This window comes from Aureococcus anophagefferens, assembly GCF_000186865.1.
Source record: "Aureococcus anophagefferens unplaced genomic scaffold AURANscaffold_1, whole genome shotgun sequence".
In the NCBI taxonomy this organism is placed as follows: Eukaryota; class Pelagophyceae; order Pelagomonadales; family Pelagomonadaceae; genus Aureococcus; species Aureococcus anophagefferens.
Window position 1 is genome coordinate 1626962 of NW_008705561.1, and position 20086 is coordinate 1647047.

General features: G+C 72.4%; 3 protein-coding genes across 3 annotated transcripts in view; all 3 read right to left on the reverse strand.

Annotated features, from left to right (window-relative positions):
- AURANDRAFT_10430 (hypothetical protein) overlaps positions 1 to 1354 on the reverse strand; it is a gene marked incomplete at both ends in the record, with an annotated part of 2476 nt that extends 1122 nt beyond the window's left edge. Inside the window, 2 exons of the mRNA XM_009033908.1 lie at positions 135 to 1084; positions 1148 to 1354. Coding sequence (XP_009032156.1) covers positions 135 to 1084; positions 1148 to 1354 — 1157 coding nt within the window. The remainder of the gene's footprint in view (positions 1 to 134; positions 1085 to 1147) is intronic.
- A 2875-nt stretch (positions 1355 to 4229) lies between these two features.
- On the reverse strand, positions 4230 to 15201 carry AURANDRAFT_70552 (hypothetical protein; the record flags this gene model as incomplete). Its single annotated transcript, XM_009034420.1, has 6 exons — positions 4230 to 6717; positions 6784 to 7225; positions 7538 to 8072; positions 8787 to 9382; positions 11256 to 11333; positions 12298 to 15201. The coding sequence occupies 4 exons, from the start codon at positions 9242 to 9244 to the stop codon at positions 4307 to 4309; spliced, it is 3846 nt and encodes a 1281-aa protein (XP_009032668.1).
- A 582-nt stretch (positions 15202 to 15783) lies between these two features.
- On the reverse strand, positions 15784 to 15984 carry AURANDRAFT_19173 (hypothetical protein; the record flags this gene model as incomplete). Its single annotated transcript, XM_009034419.1, has 1 exon — positions 15784 to 15984. One exon carries the CDS (start codon positions 15982 to 15984, stop codon positions 15784 to 15786), a length of 201 nt encoding a protein of 66 aa, XP_009032667.1.
- Positions 15985 to 20086: the final 4102 nt, after the last annotated feature.

Genomic DNA, 20086 nt, shown 5'->3' on the forward strand with positions numbered 1-20086 from the left:
CGAACGAGCCGAGGCGCCCCCCCTCGGCCGAACCCCCGCCTTCGCGCTGGGACTTCGCGACGTCGGACCCCCCAGATCGAGCCGAGGCGGGCGAATCGGAAAAAAAGAAACGGTCGCTCGACGCCGCGCGGGACCCGCGGAGCTTGATCTGGCCCACGGCGACGCGGCCGCAGAAGGCGAGGTCGCCCGAGGGCAGCCAGCGCGCGAGGTCGCCCGTCGCGTAGAGCTTGTCGCCGACGGGCGTCTTCGACGAGACGTAGGGCGACCCCTTGAAGGGGTTCTTGACCCAGGCCTTGGCGTTCGCGTCGGGCAGGTTCACGTAGCCGCGGCACGCGTGGGGCGCGCCGAAGTGGAGGTGGCCCGGCGCGCCCGCCGGGACGGGGCGCAGCCGCTCGTCGAGGAGGTAGGCCGTGACGTTGTCCATGGGCCGGCCGATGGGCGGCGGCCGCGCCATGGCCAGCGCCGTGGCCCTGTCCATCTCGTAGTACGTCATGTCCGCCTCCGTCGGGCCGTAGACGTTGTTGAGCTTCGCGCCCCCGTCGAAGGCCTGGAAGAAGAGCTTCGCCGTCGCCGCGGGCAGCGCCTCGCCGCAGGAGATGGCCACGCGGACCTTGGCCTTGACGCCCGGGTGGTCGCCGATGAGCGTCTCGCACAGCGCGGCGAGCGCCGACGGCACGAAGCAGCACGCCGTGACGTCGCCCGCGAGCATGATGTCGGCGACGTAGGACGCGAAGCGGTGGCCCTCGTTGTTCGCGACGACGGTCGTCGCGCCCGTCGTCGGCGCCCAGAACAGCTCCCACTCGGAGATGCCGAAGGTGTACGTCGTCTTCAGGAGCATCGCGTCCCTGCCCGCCTTCAGGGGGTAGAGGCGGTCGAACCACGCGATGCGCCGCACGAGGCCCCGGTGCTCGACGGCGACGCCCTTGGGCTTGCCCGTCGTCCCCGACGTGTAGAAGATGTAGACGAGGTGGCCCGGCGTCGTCGTCGGCGCGCGCGCGCCGGCGCCGCAGTCGTCGCGGTCGCCGCCGCCGAAGACGTCGAGGCCGCCCGCGTCGTCGGCGCCGAACTTGAGGGGCACGACGGCCTGCACGACGGCGGGCAGCTCCACGGACCCCTCGCCGAGGAGCGCCTTGAGCGGGCCGTCGACGAGGCGCTGCTGGGTCACGACGACGGAGCAGCCCGCGTCCTCGACGACGGTCTTGATGCGCTCGAGCGGGTAGTCGGGCTCGAGGGGCACGTAGCAGCCGCCCGCGGCGAGCGCGCCGTAGACGCCGACGACGAGCGACGGGTCCCGCTCCAGCAGGAGCGCGACGGGCGCGTCCGGCCCCAGGCAGCCGAGCGCCGCGAGCCGCGCCGCGAGGACGGCGATCGCGGACCCGAGCGCGCGGTACGTCGTCTTCGCGAGCGCGAGGTCGTACTTGAGCGCCGCGGCCGTCGGGTGCTTGCGCGCCGCCGCGAAGAGCAGGTCGTGGATGCAGCTCTTCTCCGGCCAGGGCCGCTTCGTCTCGTTCGCGGCCAGCAGCGTCGCGCGCCGCTCCGCCTCCGAGTCGAGCGCGACGTCGCCGACGCGCGTCTTCGCGAGCTTGGACGCGTCGCGCGCCGCGAAGGCGCAGAGCATGCGCCGCGTCTGCGCGAGGAGCCGCCGCGCCGTGTCGCGCGAGAACAGGTCCGCGCGGAACGTCAGAAGCAGGCACGGTTTGCCGTCGACGGCCTGGAGGCCGAGCTCGAGGTCCAGGGGCGCCGCCGCCTTGCCGCGCCGCTTCTCCGGCGGCGCGCCCGCGGACGCGAGGCCCGCCTGGTAGAGCGGGTGGAACGACTTGTCGACGACGGTCTTCGTCGCCTTGACGATGGCGTCGACGGACTCGAAGACGGACGCGCGCGCGACCGTGAGCGCCTCGCGCGTGCCGTCGAGGCGCGCCAGCAGGTCGTCGCCGGGCGCGCAGACGACGGCGACGGCGATGCCGTCGACGCCGAGCACGACGGTCTCCTGGCGCGCGTGGAGGCTCAGGACCTGGGCAGCGAAAGGGTGAAAAATTCCCAACTTCAAAGGCTCCTCTCTCGGCCGTTTTCCACTCGTTTCGGCTGATTCTTGGACGAGCGATCATCTCTCGGAGCGCTCTCGAAGCGTCGGTGCTGTTTCCGAAACGCGCGCGCGCGGAACAATCACGTTGAAGCGACGTGAATCACCCTTTTGCTGCCCTGCTCAGGACGGACGCGAACGCCGCGAGGAGCGTGCCGAAGGAGAGCGCCGACGCGTCGACGTCGGGGCCGTCACCTAGGGGTAAAGTGGAGTATGGCGGGCGAACGGGGCGCGCGTCGGATTTTGACGGCCTCGCTCTCGAGCCGCGCCAGCGCCATTACTCTCGAGCCGCGGCAGCGCCGGCACTCTCGCCGACGAGAGCACCGGGGGCGGACTCTCGCCGCGAGCGGGGCGCGCGTCGGATTTTGACGGCCTCACTCTCGAGCCGCGCCAGCGCCGGTACTCTCGAGCCGCGCCAGCGCCGGTACTCGAGCCGGCGAGCACCGACTCTCGCCGCGAACGGGGCGCGCGTCGGAAGCGTCGTCGTCGAAACACCCCGGCGATCAAAGGCCGCGCCGCCGTCGACGGGCGCGTCGTCCTCGCAGGTCTCGACCTTGAAGTTCGTCGACCGCGCGAACTCGAGCGGCAGCTCGAGAAGCCGCGGCGCCTCGACGAGGTTCGCGTCGAGCGAGTCGAGGCCGTCGTCGCCGCCGCTCTTCGACTCGCCCTGGCCGCCGCCGAAGGACTTCTTCTTCGCGTTCTTCTTGGCATTCTTGCTCTTGCCGTTGTTGTTGGCGGGCTCCAGGGCGTCGAACATGGTCGGGTGCGTCGCAACGGCGGTCTGCGGTCGGCGGGACGCGGGCGTCGGCGTGGCCGCGGGCTTGGGAGCACGACGCGCTCCGCGCCGCGCGCGGCGCGGTGGGCGGCGCGGCGGTCTGTGCAGCTAGCGGGTGGTGGTGTGGGCGTGCTGCGCCGGCGCCGGGGAGCTCGCGGCGCGGCGGGCCGGACCCGCTGAGCCGCCGCGAGCGCGACGGCGTCGAGTCGCTCCGGAGCCGCGTCGAGGACGACGACGCGCTGGCGGAGCCGCGTCGAGGACGACGACGACGGCTGGCTCCCGGACGACGACGCGAGTGGCTGTGGCTGCTCTCTATTCCGGTTTTGTGGCAAAATGCGAGCTCGCGCTCGCCAGAGCCGGCCGTGACGCAGCGCGCCGACGACGTCGTCCGCCGACGACGACGTCGGCCTCGCGCCACGCGCGACGGGTCTCCGTCGACTCTACGTTGTTGCTTCCGTGGTGTTCGTGACAATTCGAGTCGTGCGCGCGCGGGCGTCGACGGCGCGGGCGACCGCGACGGCGTCCTCGTCCGTCGCGGCGGCCCCGAGCAGCGGATCGCGCGTATCGGCGTCGCTGGCGGCGTCGGCGGCGTCGTCGTCGGCGAGGACCTGGACCCGTGGCGCCCGGCTTGTGCGTTGCGACGGGCCGAAGGAGCCCTGCAACATCGGAGTGCTTCTGGTAACTTGCTTCGGTGACACCTTCGGAGCATCGCATCCGGCGCCGTCTCGCAGCCATGGGTGTGCGCCGACCCTATTGCCCTTGCCGGGATACAACGCAGCGATGCGTCTACGACGTGCTAGAGGTGTTCAAGAAGGCTCGTTCGCAAGGGCGCGACGTCCACAGCTTCGCCGTTGAGGTGTCGGATGCAGTGCTGCGTCGCCTGAGCCAGTCGAAGCAGTTTAGCATAGTTGACGACGGTATCCTCGCGATGGTCGCGATCAACGACGCGACCGGCCGCTGCGCGGACGCGTGGTCTGCGGGCGGCACCGTGTTCGAGATGGTGCATCGCTTCCGCGCCGCGGAGATGGCTCTAGCTATTGCGTTGGCGTATGGTCTGCGTTTCGCGCTGGCCTGCGGCGCCCTTCCGATCATCACGCTCCAAGATTTCACGGCCCGCGTCGAGAAGGGCCTCTGTCAGCCAGGTTCACGCCCCACAGCCGATGCCTACCGTGCGGAGTTACGAGGTGGTCGTCTCTTCTTGCGCTTTCTTCGACTGCAATCTCGACGTACGCTCCCTTTGTCCCGCTTGTCTCGCCCATCTACAGCGCTGCCTCAGCCAGGTGCGTGCCGCACAGCCGGTGTCAAAGCCATTCCCCGCTTCGCGCGCGGCCGCGCGAGCTTCGTCCGCCGGCGCGGCTCAGGACTCGAGGCGTGGGGACAAGTAGCTTTCTTATCGTGAACAGGCAGGGGGGGGCGGGGGAGGGCGGAGGCGCCGGTGGCTTGCCGGGGCTTCAGCCCTTGCGCTTGTTGGAGCACATGTCGTGGTCGCCCGGGCAGAGGCCGTCGCCGCCGTTGGGCGGGCGGCACACGCCGTTGGACTTCTTGACGCAGAGGAACTCGTCCTCGGCGTCGGCGCCGTTGTAGAACGCGGAGCAGGCGCAGGTGGTGCCCGTCCAGTCGTCGTCGCCGCCGCCGTAGACGTACGAGTAGGAGAAGGAGAACGCGTCGTCCGTCGACGACCAGTCGATCGTCGGCGCGAGCGTCGGCTTGTCGGACGGGCGCGAGGAGGGCTTGGCCGACGGCTCGGGCGTGGGCGCGGGCGTCGGCGAGGACGTCGGCGCGGGCATCGGCGAGGACGTCGGCGCGAGCGTCGGCTTGGCCACGGGCTTGGCCGTGGGCTTGCCCCACGTGTCGTCGTCGTCCTCCCAGACGTAGCTGAAGGAGTACGAGCCCATGCCGAAGTGGTCGTCGTCGCCGAAGTCGAGCGCCGACGGCGCGGGCGTCGGCGCGGGCGACGGCGCGGGCGAAGGCTTGGCGGACGGGCGCGAGGAGGGCTTGGACGTCGGCGCGGGCGTCGGCGAGGACGTCGGCGCGGGCATCGGCGAGGACGTCGGCGCGAGCGTCGGCTTGGCCATGGGCTTGGCCGTGGGCTTGCCCCACGTGTCGTCGTCGTCCTCCCAGACGTAGCTGAAGGAGTACGAGCCCATGCCGAAGTGGTCGTCGTCGCCGAAGTCGAAGCTAGGGCGGGCCGACGGCTTGCCACTCGGCGCGTCGGTGGCCGTGCCCGTCGGCGCGTCGGTGGCCGCGGCCGTCGGCGCGTCGGTGGCCGCGGCCGACGGCGCGGCCGACGGCGCGTCGGTGACGACGATGGCCGTGGGGCGCGCCGACGGCGTGCTCGTCGCGATGCCCGTCGGCGCGGCCGACGGCGCGGGCGTGAGCTTGGCGACGGGTGCGGCCGTCGGGACGAGCCAGTCGTCGTCGAAGTCGTAGCTGTACGACGCGCCGAAGGAGTCGTCGTCGTCATCCGACTCCCAGTACGAGCTGGGCGCCGGGGTCGGCAGCGCGTCGCGCGGAGGATCGTCGCGCGGCGGATCGTCGCGCGGAGGATCGTCGCGCGGCGGGTCGTCGCGCGGCGGGTCCGTCGCGACGGCCGTCGGCGCCGCCGTCGGGTTCGCCGAGGGCGAGCCCGTCGCCGCGGCCGACGGCGAGCCCGTGGGGGCGGACGTGTCCGCGCCCGTGGGCGCGTCGGTGGCCGCGGCCGACGGCGCGGCCGACGGCGGGTCCGTGACGAGCGCCGTCGGCGCGGCCGAAGGCGTCTCCGTGGACGACGAAGTCGGCGCGGGCGACGGCGCGCCCGAGGGCGCGCCCGTGGGCGCGGCCGACGGCGCGCCCGTGGGGGCGGCCGTCGGGGCCGCGGACGGCGCCGGGGACGGCGCCTCCGTGGGCGCGCCCGTGGGGGCGGCCGTCGGGGCCGCGGACGGCTTGGCCGACGGCTCCTCGGTCGGCCCAGCGGTTGGCTTCTCCGTGGGCGACGCCGTCGGCGACGCCGTCGGCGCGCAGGCGTCGTCGCATGTCTGCGGGCACGCGTCGCGGGCCGACACCCCGGCCTTGGACTCGCGATCGCAGCGGCTGTTGGGCTTCTCGGCCACCCACGCGCAGGTGCGGGCCTTCCTGGTGCCCTCGTACCACGTCGTCCAGTCCTCGCAGACGCCGGAGGGCGCGGGCGTCGGCACGGCCGACGGCTCCTCGGTCGGCGAAGGCGTGGTGGGCGCGGCCGAAGGCCGCGGCGTGGGCGCCTCGGAGGGCTTCTCCGTAGGCGCGGCCGACGGCTTGGCCGTCGGCTTCTCCGTAGGCGCGGCCGTCGGCTTCTCCGTGGGCATCTCCGTCGGCTTGGCCGTGGGCTTGGCCGTCGGCGCCTCGGAAGGCTTGGCCGTCGGCGCCTCGGAAGGCTTGGCCGAGGGCTTGGGCGTCGGCGCGTTCGACGGCGCGGGCGTCGGCGAAGCGCTGGGCTTGGACGTGGGCGCGGGCGTGGGCGCGGCCGACGGCTTGGCCGTCGGCGCGGCCGACGGCTTGGGCGTCGGCCGCGGCGTGGGCCGCGGTGTAGGACGCTGGGTAGGACGCTCCGTCGGCGCGGGCGACGGCGCGGGCGACGGCGCGGGCGTCGGCGCCTCGGAGGGCTTGGGCGTCGGCGCCTCGGAGGGCTTGGCCGTCGGGCGCGGCGTAGGCTTGGGCGTCGGGTTCCGCGTAGGGCGATCCGTGGGCCGATTGGTGGGAGCCGGCGTGGGATTGCGCGTCGGCGCGGGCGTCGGCTGACGCGTAGGACGAGGCGTCGGATTCCGCGTCGGGCGAGGCGTCGGGGGCTCGGCCGCCCCGCCGTTCATGACGCACTGGACGAACTTGTCCGCGTCGGTCATGCCGATGCCTACGAAGAGTGACGATAAACAAGTTTCTCCACCCCCCAAAAAAATCTCAACACACCGCTTCTCACCGAGCTTCTCCTCGTAGTCGGGGTTGAGGTCGTCGATCGGCATCGCCGTGTCGTACGCGCAGGACAGCAGGCCGTCGCGCGGGAACGTGATGTCGACGGCCATGCCGAGCGCGAGCATGCCCGCGACGTGCGGCGCGGCCATGGACGTGCCCGACGCGTAGCCGTAGGTCGACCCCGTCAGAGTCGAGTAGACGCTGACGCCCGGCGCGGCGATCTCGATCCAGTCGCCGTAGTTGGAGAAGTCCGCGCGGACGCCCGAGTTCTTGACGGCCGCGACGGCCACGGCGCCCTCGTAGTAGCCCGGGTAGTACGCGCTCTCCGAGTTGCTGTTGCCCGCGGCGAAGACGACGATGCCGCTCTTCGCGTTGTAGTAGTCGATGGCGTTGAGCACGGACTGCGAGTAGGCGCCCGGGTTCGTGTAGCCCCAGGAGTTGGACGAGATCTGCGCGCCGTTGTCCGCGCCGTAGAGGAGCGCCTCGGCGAAGCCGCCGTTGCGCGTCTTGCCGAAGCCGACGGAGACCATGAGCTTGGCGCCCGAGTTGGCGGAGCCGTCGCCGCCGGCGACGCCCGCGACGCCGACGCCGTTGTTGCTGTCGGCGGCGATGGTGCCGCCGCAGTGCGTGCCGTGCCAGTGGTCGCCGATGAGGTCCGTGCCCGTGTCGTCGGCGTGGTTGTAGCCGTGGCAGTCGTCGACGTAGCCGTTGAAGTCGTCGTCGACGCCGTTGCCGCAGATCTCGCCCGGGTTCGTCCAGATGTTCAGCTGGAGGTCCGGGTGGTCGAGCTCGATGCCCGTGTCGAGGACCTGGACGACGACGTTGGGGTCGCCCGTCGTGAGGTCCCAGGCTTCGCGGAGGTTGATGGCGTCGTAGTGCGACTGCGTGTTGAGGCCCGGGTCGTCGGGCGTGAAGGACGTCGCGTAGTCGAGCTCGGGCTCTACGATGACGACGCCGTCGTGCGCGTCGCTGTCGAGGAAGCGGCGGAGGGCGTCGTAGACGCTCTGCGAGTCCGCCACGGCCTTGTACTGGCGCGCCGCCGCGAGGCGGCGGCCGGGCCGGCCCGGGCAGCTGTCGCACGCGACCGGGCACGCGGCGCTCGCGGGGACCTTGGCGCGGGACTCGAAGGCGCAGTACTTCTCGGGCTTCTTGGCCACCCACGCGCAGGTGCGGGTCGTCTTCTTGCCCTGGTACCACGTCGGCGAGTCCTCGCACGGCGCCGCGTCGCCGACGTCCGCCGGGCAGGCGTCGCAGGCCTCGGGGCAGGCGACGCTGGCCGTGACGCCGTCCCTGGACTTGATGGTGTCCTTGCAGCGGCTCTTGGGTTTCTCGGCGACCCAGGCGCAGGTCTTCGACTTCTTCGTGCCCTGGTACCACGACGGCGAGTCCGCGCACGACGGCTCGTCCTCCGGCGCCGGCGTGGGCTTCGGCGTGGGCTTCGGCGCGGGCTTCGGCGTGGGCTTCGGCGTGGGCTTCGGCGCGTCGCCGACGTCCGCCGGGCAGGCGTCGCAGGCCTCGGGGCAGGCATCGCTGGCCGTGACGCCGTCGCTGGACTTGATGGTGTCCTTGCAGCGGCTCGCGGGTTTCTCGGCGACCCAGGCGCAGGTCTTCGACTTCTTCGTGCCCTGGTACCACGACGGCGAGTCCGCGCACGACGGCTCGTCCGCCGGCGCCGGCGTGGGCTTCGGCGTGGGCTTCGGCGCGGGCTTCGGCGCGTCGCCGACGTCCGCCGGGCAGGCGTCGCAGGCCTCGGGGCAGGCGACGCTGGCCGTGACGCCGTCGCTGGACTTGACGGTGTCCTTGCAGCGCTTCGCGGGCGACTTGCCGACCCAGGCGCAGGTCTTCGAGTTCTTCGTGCCCTGGTACCACGACGGCGAGTCCGCGCACTTGTTCACCGGCCCGTCCACCGGCTGGGACCGCGACTCGTCGGCGGCGGAGTCGTCGCCGTCCGCCGGGCAGGCGTCGCACGCCACGGGGCAGGCGACGCCGGCCGCGACGCCGTCCTTGGACTGGACGGTGTCCTTGCAGCGGCTCGCGGGTTTCTCGGCGACCCAGGCGCAGGTCTTCGACTTCTTCGTGCCCTGGTACCACGACGGCGAGTCCTCGCATTGCTCGGACGGGTCGCCCTCGACGGGGCCCTCGGCCTCGCACGCGACCTCGTACCAGAGGTCGAGGCCGAAGGCGGCGTGGGCCGCCTCGTGCTTGCCCGCGTGGCGGAAGACGCGCGTGGCCTCGCCGTCGCAGCCGAGCGCGTCGACGACCTTGGCCGTGACCGCCGCGGCGTCGCCGCGCTTCACGAGCGCGTCGTCGCCGTCGAGCTTGAAGAGCACGTGCGACCCGAGCGCGCCGACGGCGGCGTCCTCGGAGAGCTTCTCCATGTCGAGCGAGTCCTCGAGGCGCCGCCGCGGCGGCGCGCCGAGGCGCGCGGCCGCGACGGCCGCGACGAGCGCGTACGCGACGGCGCGCATCTGGTTGTTGTTGCTTTTGGGAACCTCCCGGTATCACAGCACCGCGTGGAAGCGGGCTCTTGCTGAAGACCCGCGGAGCGGGTCGGTTGCTTTGATGCCGGGAAGCCCCGGCTTGTGGGCGTCGAGGTAGAGCTCGACCTGTGAAGGTTGGGGGGTGATTCGGGTCGTCCGGTTCGGGCGAGTCGATTCCGGGGGCGCCCGGGGGGACCGGGGCATCGAGCGCCCGGTGTTCTTTCTCAGGCTTCAAGTCGGGCCGATTTCGGTCGAGGAAGTTCGGCCCGGTCCTCGCGCGCCCGGAGCGGCCCGTTCCTCGAGCAGCCCGTGACCGAGCCCCCCGCGCGCCCGGGGCGGCGCGGGGGGGACCGGGAAGAGGCGCCCGCGGGAGTTTCGGGCCCTCGAACGTGCCGAGGGTTCTTCGGGGCGAGGTCGGGCGGTTCTCGGCGGTTCCGGGCTCAGTTCTCGCGGTTTTTTTCTCCGATGTTAGTGGTGGCTCTCGTCGAGCGTATGCGACGGGCGAGAACCGGCATCATCCCCGAGGCGGGCGAGGGCGACCGCGTGATTATGACGCTGCATGCCCACAAGGACTCCCGTGCTCAGGAGACTGCCTGGAACAGGGCTCCTCGCCGGGATGGGGGGGTTGGCAGCCAGTGCCCCGATCAACGTACATCTAGGTGCACCCATAGGAAATTAATTAATAAAGATCAATCATCGAATTCCGGCCGGCGGAGCCAGAGTCATTAGTCGTCCATAGAGGCTGTACGTCGACCGCGCGCGCGGGCGCGGTGTCGCGGCGGTCCGCGGGCTGAAATCACGGCCAAAATTGGGTTATGGTCGTATCAAAGCAAGTTTGATGATATTCGCGCGTTAATTGCACGTTTGCGATGGCTTTTTGCGCGCGGTCGCTGGTTCGGGTCGCGAAATCGCAAGATTTAACTTCAACAAAAGTGCTGAAGTTCAACAAAAATGTTGACTTTTAAATCCAGGCTATCAGAATCTGAGTTTTGATCGGTGCACTGTTGGCAGCATCGGCCGGGGGCGCCCCTCGGCGCTGGCCGCGGTCCTGAAGTGCGAAATCAGCTCAGAGGAAGTCCCCCGCGCTGGGAAACGATACAAACAACCGCTGTACAAATCGGCGTCGTTCTAGGGACGAACTCGCGATTTTAAGGCTCGTGAGTACCCGCGCCCGCGCCGAGACGCGTCCAAGCTGCTGCAATAATCCGAGCCTGAGCGGCGTTTCGTCGTCCCACGGGACTCCGAGGTACTATCGTCGACTCTCGGCCGAGGCGCGCCCGCTAGAAGTGCGAATTACGAGGTGGGTGGTCCGCCCAAGAGGGGGCAGTACGCGTGCGCGCACCCGATTCGCGAACGGGTCGAAAATGTCGAATTCGCTGGAGATTCGCCGCTGGAGACCTAGTGGATCCCGTACGACGAAGATGGCGTCCTCGGACTCGACGCCGTGGACGTTGGTGACGAGAACCATAGCAGCAGTGATCGTTTGAAAAGACATCGAATCTGTGGTCCGCGATCCACGACTCCAACACGCTTTCCGAGGTCGTGCGACGCTTCCAGACCGACTGCATGACCGACCGGAGGGATACGACCGGCGGCTCGATGGTCTACCGCTCCAGATGCCCGCGGTGAAGTGCGTCGGAAATGCTGTCGGTGCCGAACTTCGGCCGCTCGCACAGTCACGTTTTTGGCCCGCACGCATCGAACCAAGCACGCGGAACGTCTTACACCGTCAATAAGACCGCGCGCAAGGCCCAAACGAGCCAGGAGCAGCGTTTCTGAAATGCCCCGATTTCGTGTGCTCGGATAGCAGCTCATGGAGGCCCCAGCTCATGAGCGTGCGGCGCGACGATGGCGTCGTTTTGAGCGGTCTCAACGGGTGTGCGACTCCGCCGGGTCTATGCGCCGCGGGCGGGACCGGCGCGGGGGCCTGTAGGGCCGCGCACGCACGCCCGCGCGGCGCTGAGGACGCCCCAAAGGCCCGTTGAGTACTGCAACATACCTTCAACATGGACTCGCAGTCGAGGATCGGCGTGAACGTACGTACTCTCTCTGGGGCGTTTTTCGCCCGGGGCTGGGGCTGGGCGCCTGGGGGGTAGTTGGAGTCATCCGCGACGCTGCGGGGACGATATCAGCCGTAGACGGCTGGAAAGCAGGTGGAGGGCCTCTAGGCGTGCGCTAAAAGGACGACCGCGCGGCGCCATCGTGCTCCGCGGACCCAACTACCCCCCAATCCCGGCCCTAGCATCGCCGGCCGGCCCCGCGTACCGTCAGCGCGGCGTCTGGGGCCGAACCCCGACTGTGAGGACCTACCCGCGCGCGCTTCCGGCCCCGAGGGCACCGAGGCGCCGCCACGGCGTGCCCAGCCGCGCTGGCGCGGTTGTTGCTCGCCCACGGCGCCTCGGGCCGCCCGTAGGGTCCGTGCGGTCGGCTCGGGCCGGCCAGCGCGGCGAGCGACGGCCACCGCCGCGCGCGGCGCACGCCGCCCAGAACCGCGCGTAGTGGCAAAATCGCCAAAAGGGCGTCCCAGCCGCGCGCAGCCGGATCGAGGAGCCCCGGTACGAGACTTTGGGTTTGGAGTGTCCGTGGGGTGCCCTCGGGCTGCTGCGATTTCGCACCTACAGTTCGTCGCCGCTGTCGAGCACCGACGACCCCCCCATGCTGCCAACCCCCCTCTCGCCGGGGCTCTTTGAGTGGAAATCGTCGAAACACACCGGAACAGCCGCGTCGAGGCGGGCTAGCTCGTGTTCACGTCAGGGCCCTCACACCACTTCGCCGAGCGGAAACATTCGATAGCGCGCTGGCGAGTGTAGGCAGTATACCAGCGCGGCTCATGCTCGCGCCGTCGCGAGCGGGGGCACCACCGTGACACGAGGCAAAGCCTCGGCAAGAGAGGTGAGGGACGTGGCCTCTCAGGAGAGCACCCCCCAAACTCTCAGGGGAGCACCCCCCAAAACAAAAAGGGGATCATCATCGTTCTTATCACAAGAAACAGGGGGGGAAGACAGAACACCCCGCCCACATCAGTTGAACTCGGAGCACACGCAGCCGCACGCTGCGGACGCGCGGACGCCGTCGATGTCCTTGGACTTGCAGCGGCTCTTCGACGCGCCCTTGTTCGCGATCCATTCACAGCCCCTGTTCTTCTTCGTCTTGCCCTTCTTCGCCAAGCGCCAGTCGTCGTCGTCGGCGCAGAAGCCGAGCGGCGTCGGCGCGGGCGTCGGCGCGGGCGCGTAGTACTGGTCGCAGGCGCAGCACGCGTCGCGCGCGCGGACGCCGGCCCCGTCCTTGTAGCGGTCGCAGCGGCTCTTCGAGTCGCGGCCGTCGAGCCACGCGCAGTCGCGGTTGTCGCGCTCGCGGCCGCGCGAGTAGTGGCGCCACGACGCGTCGTCGACGCACGTGCCCTCGTCGGCCGTGGGCGCGGCGACGGGCGCGAGGGACGGCTTCGGCGTCGTGGGCAGCGCCGTGGGCTTGGCCGTCGGCGCGGGGTGCGGCGCGCGCGTCGGCTCCTTGGACGGCGCGGGCGTGGGCTCGGGCGACGGCGCGGGCGTCGGCCGGGGCGTGGGCTGGGGCGTCGGCTGGGGCGTCGGCTGGGGCGTCGGCTGGGGCGTCGGCTCCGGCGTAGGGCGGGGCGTCGGCCGGGGCGTGGGGCGGGGCGTCGGGCGCGGCGTCGGCGCGTTCGACGGCGCGGGCACGGGCGCTAGCGACGGCGCGGGCACCGTCGGCCGCGGCGTGGGCGCGGGCGCGGGCCGGGTCGTCGGCGCTTGCGACGGCGCGGGCACCGTTGGCCGCGGCGTGGGCGCGGGCGCGGGCCGGGTCGTCGGCGCGTAGGGGTCGTCCGCCGTGGGCGCCGCGACGGGTAGCGCCGTCGGCGACGGCGCGGGCGCGGCCGTCGGCGACGGCGCGGGCAGGGACGACGGCGCGGGCGTCGGCAGGGACGACGGCGCGGCCGTCGTCGGCTCCGGGGACGGGTGGGACGTGGGCGGCGACGACGGCGCGGCCGTCGGCGCCGGGGCCGGCGCGGACGTCGGCGCGGCCGACGGCGCGGCCGCGTCGTCGTCGTCGTCGTCGTCGTCGTCGTCGTCGTCCGCCTCGGGCGCGACGAAGTCGAGGGAGAAGGACGCGCCGAAGTCGCCGCCGGACGCGAGGACGACGCCGTCGAGGCTCAGCGAGAACGACCCCGCGCCGTAGCCGCAGCAGATGCCGTCCCCGAAGGAGTCGGCGAGCTCGAAGGTGTAGGCCTGGCCCGGGCAGATCTGCGTCGCGATGACGACGGCCCCGTAGTCGAAGTTCGCGTCCGCGTAGCCGCCCGACGTCGCGGACGCGTCTTCGCAGTTGTCCGGCGCGGACGCGTCGAGCGCCAGGCTCCAGGACGTCTCCGCGGGGTACGAGTCCGTGACGAGGGCGAGCTCGAGGACGCCGTCGCAGGGCCCGCAGCCGGCCGTCGGCCGAGCGGTGGCCGTCGGCGCGGGCGACGGCGCGGCCGTCGGCGCGGCCGTCGGCGCGCGCGTGGCCGTCGGCGGCTTCGTGTTGGCGAGGTCCGCCGCGCAGTCGACGAAGGCCTTGGCGTCGATCATGCCGGAGCCGAGCTGGCCCGGGTAGCCCGTGTTCGAGTCCGCGATGTCGATCGACGTGTCGTACGCGCAGGAGAGCAAGGCGTCGCGGGGGATGGCCGCGTCGATGGACCAGCCGAGCGCCAGGACGCCGGCGACGTGGGGGCAGGCCATGGACGTGCCGCTCGCGTAGCCGTAGTCCATGCCGTGCGTGTACGTCGAGTAGACGCTCACGCCCGGCGCGGAGATCTCGATCCAGTCGCCGTAGTTGGAGAACGACGCGCGGACGCCGGAGTCGTCGACGGCGGCGACGGCGACGGCGCCCTCGTAGAAGCCGGGATAGTAGTCCTCGGCCGAGTTGCTGTTGCCCGCGGCGAAGACGACGATGCCGTTTTGCGCGTTGTAGTAGTCGATGGCGTCGAGCTCGGCCTGGCTCCAGAAGCCCGGCGCCGTGTAGCCCCAGGAGTTGGAGCTAATCTGGGCGCCCATGTCCGCGCCGTAGGTCAGCGCCTCGGCGAAGCCGCCGATGTTGCCGTTGTTGCCGAAGCCCACGGAGATCATGAGCTTGACGCCCGAGTCCGCGGCGCCGTCGCCGCCGGCGACGCCCGCGACGCCGACGCCGTTGTTGCTGTCGGCGGCGATGGTGCCGCCGCAGTGCGTGCCGTGCCAGTGGTCGCCGAGGAGGTTCGCGCCCTCGTCGTCGGCGTGGTTGTAGCCGTGGCAGTCGTCGACGTAGCCGTTGCCGTCGTCGTCGACGCCGTTGCCGCAGATCTCGCCCTCGTTGCGCCAGATGTTCAGCTGGAGGTCCGGGTGGGCCATGTCGATGCCCGTGTCGAGGACCTGGACGACGATGGACGCGTCGCCCCGGACGACGTCCCAGGCCTCGGGCATGCGAATCGCGTCGTAATGCGGCTGCGTGCCGAGGAGGGGGTCGTCGGGCGTCCAGGAGAGGGCGTGCTCGAGCTCGGGCTCGACGACGACGACGCCGTCGTGGTCCGCCTCGTCGAGGAACTTGGTCAGCGCGTCGAAGGTCTTCTTCGCGGCCGCGGCCTTTTCCGGCGCGCGGCTGCAGCGCACCGCGTACCAGTCGTGGAGGCCGGCGGCGACGTGCTTCGCCTCGTGCTTGCCCGCGGGGCGGAAGACGCGCACGGGCTCGTGCTCGTCGCAGTCGAGGTCCGCGGCGACGCGCTTGGCCAGCGCCTCGCGGTCGCCGGACTTGGCGAGCGCGTGCTCGCCGTCGACCTTGAAGAGGACCCGGGAGCCGAGCTCGCCGTCGCCCGCGGCCTTGGCGAGCTTGACGAGGTCGAGGTCCGCGCCGAGGCGGCGGCGCTCGGTCGGGCGCGCGGCGGTGGCGCAGAGCAGCGCGGCGAAGAGGATCTGCTGGAGGCGGGTCATGGTCTGGTGCGTGCGGTGGTGGTGGTGTTGTGGTGGTGGTGGGTGGGGTGCTCGTGCGAGGCGAGCTTGCGGGGTGGTCCGAGTGTCGAACCTTGCGGTGGAATGGCGGTGTGGTTGCGTTTGCTTTGGGCAATGCACGAGGCAATTGCCGGGTAGGAGGCCATCGTGGGACAAGTTCCCGGCGGACGGCCGTTTGGAACTTCAATGAAAAGATGTTCGATTTTCATACATATTCCCTCCGCTCGCATTTTTTCCCGGGGCCAGCGTGTCGCGGAGCAGCGAGCCCCTCCCTCGAAGCTCCCGCCCGCCGCCGGCCCCGCGCGTCCCCGACGCGCCGGGCGACCGAAACACGAAGCGATCGCGAGCACGGAGCTCGGAGCTCGTCACGGAAGGCAACCCCGCGGCGGGGCTCCTTCACGACCCAACGACACCAGAAGGGTGATGTGAATGGGATGTTTTACATTCGAGCGTCGCGTCGCCACGCGGCGCTCCTCGCGGGGAACGAAGCGGAGACTCCCGCCGCGGCGCCGGGGGCGCCGCGTCGGTCGTCGGGTAAGGTGGGGCGCGTCCGCGGCGGGACGCTTACCGGAGTCGCCGGGCCTCGCGCTCCCACTCGAGCAGGCAGAGGATGTCGCCCTCGCGCACGGGGCCCTTGACGTTGCGGATGATGGAGCGGTTCGGGTCGTCGATGAACTCGACGCGCACCTGGGTCACGTTACCCGTGTTGCCCGTGCGGCCCAACACGCGGTTGATCTTCGCGAGCTTGATGGGAGCGGTATCCATCGTGGCAAGCGCGAGTGAGTCTGCGGCGGGGGGGGGGAGCGGGTGAGCGCGCCGCGCGACGGCGGCGCGGAGCGGGCGCGAACGGCGAGAGCGCGCGGCGGCGGGGGAGGGGGCCGCCCCGCTTGACCGTCGAGCCGCCAGCGGCGCCGCGGAGACGAGCCGCGGACGTGTGATGCGTGCGCGCCGCCCCGCGACGGCGTCCCGGGCTCCCGGCGCGCCTCCCGGAGGAGCGCGCGGCCGAGCTGGGCCGGCGTCGCGGCTCGTCGCGCGGCGCAAATTTCGTCGCTGCTCGTCGGCGCGGCGTCGTCGGCGACTACTCGGGTGTGCGCTGGGCTGACATCGATCGGAGGGCGGCGGCGGCGCGGCGCAGCGTATCACCTTAATGAGCGAGATGGGCGAAGGTCTCGCTGTCGGAGCGAGCCAGCCCGATGTAAGCCCCCTGGCCAGATAAATGGCCGGGGGTCGAGAAGCAAAGTCCCCCGGACTCCGGAGGCCCGCCCACAGCCCCCGCCGCCGACCCGCCACCGCCTACCCCCCACCGAAGACAAAAACCCAACCACAAAAACCAAGGAGACGCGTCGTAGCCTTAGGGGGCCCTCGGGACTTGTGGAGGGCGCGCGGGCGGCTCGCGCGGGCGGCTCGGATCCGGCCGCCGTTCTAGGCGGCCTCGACGAAGAGCTGCTGCGGGTTCGGCGCGCCGTCGACGGGCGTCACGAGGACGACCTTGTCGCGGGGCGACTCGAGGGCCGCGTCGTCGTCGGCGCGCGGCCGCTTGAGCGCCGGGAGCGCGGCGGCGTCGTCGTCCTTGGACGCCTCCGTCGCCGCGGAGCGGAGGAGGTCGAGGAAGGCGGCGGACGCCGTCGAGTCGTCGGGGCCGTCGGCCTCGTCGCCGCTGGGGAGCGTCGCGCAGGAGCCGCTCGACGCCGCGGACGAGCCGCGCGTCGTCATCGCGCCCGGGCTCTTGGGCCGGGGCCCGCCGGCCTTGGGCTTGGCCGCGGCGCCCGCGGCCGATGGCAGGCGGCTCGCGGAGCGCGTCGCGGCGGACCGGAGCTTGTCGCGGCGCGCCGCGAGCTGGAGCGAGCCCGGGTAGTTCTCGCAGTCCGCGCACTTGCACTTGGCGCCGCACGTGATGCCCGCCTCGAAGCACTCGCAGTACTTCTTGAGGCACTTGGACTTCTTGCAGTGGCAGCCGTTCTGGTGCGTCTTCGCCTTGGCGTTGACCTTGGCGCGGAAGGCCTTGGGGTTCTTCTCGAGCGTCGCCTTGATCGCGTCGTCGCGGTCGCGCGCGTGCGCCTGGTCGTTGTGGCAGTCGACGCACTTGCACGACTCCTCGCAGAAGCGGCCCGCGGCGAAGCAGTCGCAGTAGAGCTTGAGGCACCGCGAGTTGCGGCAGTTGCAGGGCTTGAAGCGCTTCGTCGCCGACGCCTTGGCCGCCGTCGGCCGGTCGCCGCCGTCGTCGTCGTCGACCTCCGTCGTCGGCGTCGCCGCGCCGCCGCGGCGGCCGCCGCGCGCGGGCGGCGCGGCCGCGCCGCGCAGGCCCTGGGACGTCTTGCTCGTGCGGCTCCGCTTCGCCGGCGGCTCGCCGGAGAGCGACGACGCGGACGACCGGTCGTCGTCCGCGGGCGGCGCGGACGCCGCCGGCTCGTCGGCCTTGGACCGCTTCGTCGGCTTGCGGCTCCGCGGCGCGGCGCCGTCCTTCTTGGGCTTGCTCCGGGACTTTGGCGCCGGGGGCTTGCGGGCGGCCGCCGGCGGGCGCCGCGGCGCCGCGGACCCGTCGGAGAAGGGCGGGCGCCGGCGGCTCGTGACCTTGAACTGGACGTTCGTCGGCGCGGGCTCCGAGCCCGGGTGGTCGAGGAGGAGCAGGAGGTCGTCCTGGGCGCCCCGCGGCGAGTCGAGGAGCGCGAGGGGCGAGCTCGCGCTCAGGAGGCGCCGCGGGGACCCGAGGCGGCCGAGGAGCGAGATGCCGACGTCGTCCGTGCCGAGCGGCGGCGACGCCGGGTAGTCGTGGACCGCCGCGGCGTCCTGGAGGCTCAGGAGCTTCGAGTCGTCGAGGGGCCGCCGCTCGGGCGTGCCGCAGCGCGGCGCCGCCGCGCGGCCGCCGCGCGCGAGGCCCCGGGGCGGCGCGTCGCCGTCGCCGTCGCTGTCGGGCCCGCCGCCGCGGCCGCCGCCCATCGCGCGGTTCACGCGCGCGATGGCGCGGCGGAGCTCGACGGAGCTCGGCGTGATCTTGACGGAGATCCAGCGCCGCGGCGCGGGCTCGCCGGGGCTCGAGTCGGCGCTGCCGCAGGACTCGGCGTAGCCCCGCGCGACGTCGGGCGACCGGCGGCCGAGCGCGTCGATGCCGCTGTCGGGCGCGACGCGCGACGCCGCGGCGCCGTCGCCGGGCCGCGGCGACGGCCGCCGCTCGGGCGTGCGCGGCGCCGCCGACGCGCCCTTGCGCGGCGGGCCGCCCTCGTCCGCGTCGCCGACGCCGGGCATGCGCGGCAGCAGCGGCGCGCCGCGGCCCGCCTCGGCGTCGATGCGGTCCGCGCGGCGCAGGGCGCTCAGGCTGCCGAGGCGGCTCGCGTCGCCCTCGTGGAAGCCCGTCAGGGGCGAGAAGGCGCCGTCGAAGAAGGGCGAGCGGGGCCTGAGGCGCGGGCGCGTCGGATACGCGGCGGAAAGTCCCCTTGGGCGCGCGCGGGCCGTTTCGCGCGCGCGCGGGGCGAAAATGGTGGGACGCTGGAGGCGCACGCCGACGGGTTGGCCCGGTGCACGCGCGCGGCCATCGACGAGAAGGGCGAGTCGTGCGCGCGAGACGAGCCGGGCGTCCGGCGCGGGGACGCTTGGCCGAGCTTGCCCGCCTTCAACGCCTTGGCCGGCGACGCCGGGGGGCTCTGCGGCAACTCCATGAGCGCGGCGATCACTTCGCGGTCAAAGGGGTCCGTCATCGTGCTCCTCGCTTCGGTCCGAAGCGGGGCTTCGGCGGCCGAAGCGGGCTCCTTGAAGAAGCTGGCTTTTTCGTCGCCGGGGCCGAAAAACCGTGCGACGGGTTTCGAGGCGGTCGGGGACGGCGGGCGAGGCAAGCCCGGGCGTCAGAGGGGCTCGGGGTCGCTCGGGGGCGCGCGTGGCGCGCGTGAAGTTTGACGATAACACGGAGAGCGTCTGTGTGGGCGCGAGATTTTGAGCCGGGCTCTGCGGATTGGCCGGGGTATCCGTCGCTGAGAGAGATATTGAGGCCACACGAGCCTTTTACTTGCCGCCCGCGCGCGACGATGGCGACGGCAGCCCCCGGCGCCGAGGCCCTCGACGCCACTTGGCAGCACGTCGCCGCCTACCTGGGCACGCCGGGCGTCCTCCGCGCCGCGCAGGCCTGCCGGGCCTGGCGCGACCGCGTCGAGGCCCATGCTCTCTGGTCCGCCGGGGCCGTCGCCGGCGCCCTCGCCGCGCTCGACGCCTGCGAGGCCGCCGCCGCGGCCGGCGCGGCGCTGGAGGCGGACGCGCGGGGCCGCACGGCGCGGCCGGCGCGGCGCGGCAAGCTCTTCGCCATGCCGGCGGACCGGCGGCCGAAGTACGCGAACTTCGTCTACGGGGAGTTGCGCGCGGCGTCGCTCGCGCGGCTCCTCGGCGCCTGCGAGCTGCGGCGCGGCGAGACCTTCGCGGACCTCGGCTGCGGCGCCGGGCGGCTCCTCGTGACGGCGGCGGCGCTCGTGCGCCTCGGCCGCGTCGTCGGCGTCGAGCTCCTCGACGGCTACGCGGAGACCGCGCGGCGCACGCTCGCGCGCCTGGGGCCGGTGCTCGGCGCGGCGGCGCCGGCCGTGGACCTGCGCCACGGCAGCTTCACGGACGAGCCCGACGCGAGCGCCTGGGTCGGCGCCGACGTCGTCGTCGCGACGAGCACGTGCTTCGAGGCCGCGCAGATGCGGCGCATCGCGGACCACGCGGCGCGGCTCCGGCCGGGGGCCCGCGTCGTCACCCTCGACAAGCCCCTCCCGGCCTCCGACGCCCGCTTCGACCTCCTCTACAAGGTCGCCTGCCGCGGCGACTGGGGCGCCGCCGTCGGCTACGTCCAGCGGCGGCGCGCCGGCGCGCCGCCCGCCCGATAAAAAAGTTTGCGCTGCATTTC